At 32.9% G+C, this 5,955-nt stretch overlaps 1 protein-coding gene across 1 annotated transcript; it reads right to left on the bottom strand.

The window, feature by feature from the left end:
- On the bottom strand, window positions 1-2,447 carry LOC108207330 (calcium-dependent protein kinase 24). The gene is made up of 8 exons (XM_017377786.2): window positions 1,974-2,447; window positions 1,776-1,899; window positions 1,506-1,649; window positions 1,254-1,406; window positions 883-998; window positions 626-793; window positions 278-511; window positions 1-147 (listed from the first exon to the last, which is right to left on the bottom strand). Exons 1-8 carry the CDS (start codon window positions 2,445-2,447, stop codon window positions 1-3), a joined length of 1,560 nt encoding a protein of 519 aa, XP_017233275.1.
- Window positions 2,448-5,955: the final 3,508 nt, after the last annotated feature.

The raw sequence follows: 5,955 nt of genomic DNA, 5'->3' as shown, positions 1-5,955 counted from the left end.
CTATTTTCCTTTGGTAGTGGGGTTTTCCTTCAAGATTTTTTTGCTAAGTGCATTAAGCATTACTCTCGAGTACTGCCGTGACGCCATCTTCCAGTCCATGCCTGTTTTCATCATTGCTGCAAATTCTGAATAGCTGATCCGACCGTCCTGTACAGTTATTGTGCCACAATATTTAAAAGGGGCTAGTTAAATGGTTTATTGGTACCTCATTAGACCATCAAATCTTTCACCTTTTGTTTATAGTAGAATACATGTTATAAAATTCAAGCTGAGTTACCTTATCTAAATCAGCATCGAATATGATGTCATGTGCCACTTGATCACTATTGGGTTCTTGATGTTTCTCAAACAAAATTTCTCTCAACTCTTCAAACTCTATGTACCCACTTTGGTTCTTATCAAACATGTTGAATGCTTGTTTCAAGTGTTCTTCACTGCTCATCCTTTGTACGTGCACCGCAATTGTCACAAACTCATCAATGTTTAACGTTCCATTCCCATCAAGGTCAGCCTGTGAGTTTGTATATATTTGCATAAAATACAATAATTAGAGACATTTCATTTAAATAGGTTGCGAGAAACTATCGCCCTCATAAAAAAAATTAATCTAGCATGACATCCTTACAGCTTCCATTAGCGACTGAACATCAATATTAGAAACATCATGGCCATTGTTTATTAGACCAGATTTTAATTCTTCAAGTGTCAGATCTCCATTCTTGTCGGTATCCCACGCATAAAACTTCTCTTTTATATCTTGTACTTGTTCGTCAGGCAAGGTTGCAGCTACGGCCTATACTAAATTTAATTACAATAATGACAATGATAATAAATAGCTAAACATATAATCCAAACTATATTTTTGTACAAGGATGAACTTACTCCTAAAACGTTCTTCTTGAATTTGTTCATTAATGAAAACTGTTTGATTCTTGTTTTGACATCGTCCCCGAGAGGAATATCTGAAACTTTATTGGCATTCTTGATCCATCGGTGTCCTACATATTTACAAGTATAATATAAGCAGATTGATGAAATTTTTATTCAATCCCCATAATTAGTATTCCATGTAATTAAAATTTTATCTCCATTTTCTAGTTTAAAATTTTATATTATTTAATAAATGATGGCTACATCAGTACTTTGCTGATATCAAATTCATTTGAGCATTGAAAAAGGATTCTTGATAGAAAAATAATACATATTTATAACAATGTGATGATTAGTGAAAGTTAAAAGCATGTGCTACACACCTAGAACTTCTTCAATGGTCATCCGGCTATAGGGATTTGGATCAAGCATACCCTTGACAAGTTGTTTTGCATCCTCGGAAACCTTAGGCCAGGGTTGCCTTATAAAAGTTAGTTTACCCTTAACAATTGCCTGTGCAATTCCTTGTTCGGTTTCTGGAACCATAATTAAAACAATTAATTGAAGAGTTTAACTAATTTCGTAAAGTATATACTAGTAATTACTGAAATAGGCTACATTATACATACAGTTACCTGCCCAGAATGGAGGAACACCACATAACAAAATATAAAGAATAACACCCGAACTCCAAATATCTACTTCCGCTCCATAATTTCTTCGAAGAACTTCAGGCGCCATGTAATATGGGCTTCCCACAATTTCCCTAAACAACTGACCTGTGGAGTATATAAACATGATATGTAATGACTCGCACCATTTATTACCCAATCGACAACATAATTAAGCTATATAGCTAGCTTGATGTATATATATTTGGTCTCATAATTACATTACATCCTTACCAGGTTCGAAAAATATAGAGAGGCCAAAATCAATTGCTTTTAAAGGAGCATTTTCATCTTGATTTGCATATAAAAAGTTTTCAGGCTTCAAGTCCCTATGCATCACACCATGTTCATGGCATACCTATAAAATATAAATTAGCATAAAATTTGACATGTCATGTTTATGTATTAATAAATGCATGCCAACTACGTTACCTTGACAACTTCGAGCATGGTTTTTGTGACAAGAGCCGCACCTCTTTCGCTATAATGTCCTCTTGCAACAATCCTATCAAAGAGCTCACCACCCGCACAAAGCTCCATCACCAAATAAATAGCCTCTTTATCCTCAAAAACCTCTTTATATGATACAATATTTGGATGACAGGGCAAACGTCTCATGATATCAACTTCCCTCCTCACATCTTGTACATCAATCGCGGTCTTCAACCTGTTTTTTGATATCTTCTTGCATGCCATCTTCTCCCCATTCTCAATATTCTCACATTCATATGTCACACCAAATTCTCCCCTCCCCAGCTCCTTTCCAAATTTATAAAGGCTGAAAATGTCATGGCCGGATGCATCTGTCAACACCTTCACCGGTCGTGAAAATTGACGCCTTCTCTTATGCTTGGATTTTTTCAGGAAGGCGGTTTTCGCATGCAATACAGAGACACGAGTGCCCATAGGGATTTATATTCTTTTTTTCTATTTCTTGTAATACTTATTATCATATAGGATTTTAAGGACATATATGAATGTTGAAACTTGGATGAATATAGTTTGAGGCTGAGTTTACGGTAACAATAATCTATTTTTTCTTTTATTCTTTATGAGAAAGAAGTGGTTGACTTCCACCCCGCCATCATATTGCTTATGATTTATTTTACACAACTAAAATCTCTTTCAAAACATTTTTTTCATCTTAATGATTAAATTTTAATTATTTATTTAGAATTGAATTTCATATTTTTTTCAATATTATATTATATACAAAACTTTGCATAATTTAAAATAGTGTAATATTTCATGTTGCCTTTTTCATGATAAATGTCACTTTCACTTTTCTCTTTTAATATAAGTTCTTTAAAACTTTACAAAAAATATCCTCATATTGTTATTATTATCATTTCTGATGTTTTACTGGTAAGAAATGTCATATATATTTCTTAAAAGTAAAAAAAATATATAATTAGGTTTCACGAGGTGTAATGAGTAGGTCAATGGTGGTTTGGTTCGAGGAACGATAAGAGATTAGAATCAAGAATTGAGTTTAATTGATGCACGATCGAGCTTTAAGTTTATGTATATGGACTTAATATATTATATTTGTAATATTTCTAAGTTATTGATTTTAATTAATTCAAATATTTTTATATATATATTGAAGTTATTGATTTAATTTTATATCAACAAATAACATGTAATTATATAAATAAAATGAAAATATAAGAAGAAAATTGATTACCCATACCGACCTCCCCTAAACTCATTCTAATATTTGAATTATAATCTATACCTATTTCAATTGATAATATTGAGTTTGAAGTTCAATTTTGCGTCTTTGTTTGAACTCATATTTTCAATCTAAAGTTAAACTTGTGACAAACAGCTATATTTAATTTTTAGAAGCAAACAGATACAAAGTTTCAATAGTGTGAATTAATCAAGAAAACTATATCAGCACGCATGCACCCACTATATGTAGAACTCATACCTAACAATTGATATCAAAGTAAAGACTAAATAAACATATAGTCAAAGATCTGAGAATAAAAGTGATTTCAAGATCCCTCCCTTAGACAATGCCAATTACACCTTGTGCTAAAGTAAGAGGACACCTTGTGGCAAGAGAAGACGATGTTGTTATCAAAATAGTAAATCACATGTTTCTTGATTTTGGAAAAAAGACAATTCATTTCCTTGACCATGGCCCCTAATACTATTGAGAGAGACGAATTTGTGAAACCACACTTTTATCAAGAAAGATCTTTCATAATATATTGATATAGAAGGAGAAGGTATCCTTAATTGACCAGGAGCTGATTCTTATAGAATCACTAAAATTTTCAAATACAACAAAATTATCAACTGTGAAAAACTAAGTAAATATGGGATAATATTGATATATCGTCTGAAACCACAATAAAAATGAGATCTAAACATAGACAAAGGTTTTAAGGTAAAAAAAAAAAAAGAAGAAGAAGGAAGGCATCATAGATGTGTTTGCAAGGTTCAACATGTTGATTAATGATCTTCAATTACATACTAAATAAAATTTATTTAAAATATAATAATTCTTTGGAAATAGGTTTTCAGTGTGCAAGGAATTCCAGACTGTTTGTTAGCTATTGTTGGGCAAGAGTATAGTATGGTGATCCGGATGGATGAGATTAAGATTGCCAAGACTTTCAAACTATACTGGGCTACTAACATTTGCAGAGGTTTTGTGAATCTACCTGCAAACACAACGGATGGTGCATCCAGCAGTCAAACTCAAACATCTCAGGTCCTGTTAGTTACAAGTTAGTTTAATAACAAATTGTAAAATTCTGCTCATAAAACATTGACATTTCTATGATAACAGGCAACAACTTCAAACGACAATGCACAGGAAATCTCCGATGTGAACTTAAGCTCAAGTTTACACCTCTGAAGAACTTTGACCACTGTTATTTGCTGTTCCACAACGCAAAATATTTAAAACATCATCTTTTGGCTTATGTATTATGTCCTTTGTTATTAACGTATGAAGACTTAGCAAATTTGATTGCTGTATTTTGGTCTGGTGTGCTGCCAAGATTTTCATTTCCATATTTTTCATGTTACCCAATGTATTAAGAATGATTACTTTGAAAATATTTCTAATGCAAACTGAATACAGTTTGAGCTAGGGGTGTACACGGTTCGGGTTGGGCGGGTTGAAGAAATTTAACGACCCAACCCAATTAAATCGGTTTTTCAAATTCTCAACCCAAACCATAAAAATTAAATTCATAACCCAAACCAATTTGTATTACTTCGGTTCGGATTGGTTCGGATCGGTTTGGTCGGGTTATGAAATATAAAATAATTTCTTTTCCATAATCTAGGAAAACCAAATTTCGACACATCAAAAGATAAAACTTTAACTGAATGTACTACAACAAGTAGGTGAAATACCCGGTATATACAAAATGAGTTAAGCACTATAACATTTTAAAAAACCTACACTACTGACCAAAACAATTAAAGCACGATACCAAGTTAAGCTCGATATCACAAACTTCATAATTACAGCAATAAATTTAAAAATTAAGTTGAACATGAATAATTAGTAAAGCACAACAAATCAACAATTAGCAAAACACAACAAAACAACAATTAGTTAAATGGACTAGGCTAACATATTATGGGTTACTAGGGTGGGGTGAATGATTTTTATATGTAATTTAATATTTTTTAATCGGGTTGGGTTGGATCGGTTAAAAAAGACCGAAACCCGTGTCCAACCCAATTAAATCGGGTTACTCATTTTTCAATCCAATTACCAATCGGGTCAAAAAAGTTCGGATTGGTTCGGGTGAAATATGGTCGGTTTGGGTTGGTTCGGTCGGTTTCACCGATCCGTGTACACCCCTAGTTTGAGCTATCAGAATTTAGTAGACCTATATTCCTTTATTTTTTCCCAAGATTATGCAGGAGCTACTCAATTTGACAACACAAGTTTGAAAGAACAAATTTCAAACAGACACAGAGTATCAACAACAGATGTGGAAACAAAGACAAACCAACAAAGTAGGGAAGCAGTGATGGGAGGTATCAAGCAAAAGCAAAACCATCAACTTTGCAGAGCACTAGAGGTAAATGAAAATATACACTGCATTTCTACATAGAGTTACATGAAAAAACACTAACATACACATTACTGCAGTTTTTATCAACTGAAAAAACTTTTGTGATTCAATGTCTGCACCTTTAATTTATGGACAGTACCAAAAATATATGACAAAAATATTAATTAACTTTGCAGGTGGTAGAGATAAAGCAAGAAATGTAGAATAGGCTTTGCAGGCCACTCAGACTGGACTGCAAATATGAACAGGAAGGCTACCACCCAAAGCAAAAACAGTGAGGAACACTAAAACATTTAATACAGTGCACTCAGCTTTGGCTTTAAATCCAGCTCTGCTTGAAAGAAAAAATTCAAACAAAC

The sequence above is a fragment of the Daucus carota genome, chromosome 2 (assembly GCF_001625215.2).
Source record: "Daucus carota subsp. sativus chromosome 2, DH1 v3.0, whole genome shotgun sequence".
NCBI lineage: Eukaryota > Viridiplantae > Streptophyta > Magnoliopsida > Apiales > Apiaceae > Daucus > Daucus carota.
This window is presented reverse-complemented; position numbering and strand designations above follow the sequence as displayed.

Excerpts from the sequence above, each read along its gene's own strand:
- LOC108207330 (XM_017377786.2), bottom strand. The coding sequence starts at position 2,447 with ATGGGCACTCGTGTCTCTGTATTGCATGCGAAAACCGCCTTCCTGAAA. Across the intron at positions 1,900-1,973 it reads CCATGCTCGAAGTTGTCAAG|GTATGCCATGAACATGGTGT; the intron begins GTAACGTAGTTG and ends TATATTTTATAG. Across the intron at positions 1,407-1,505 it reads TGTTCCTCCATTCTGGGCAG|AAACCGAACAAGGAATTGCA; the intron begins GTAACTGTATGT and ends TTATGGTTCCAG.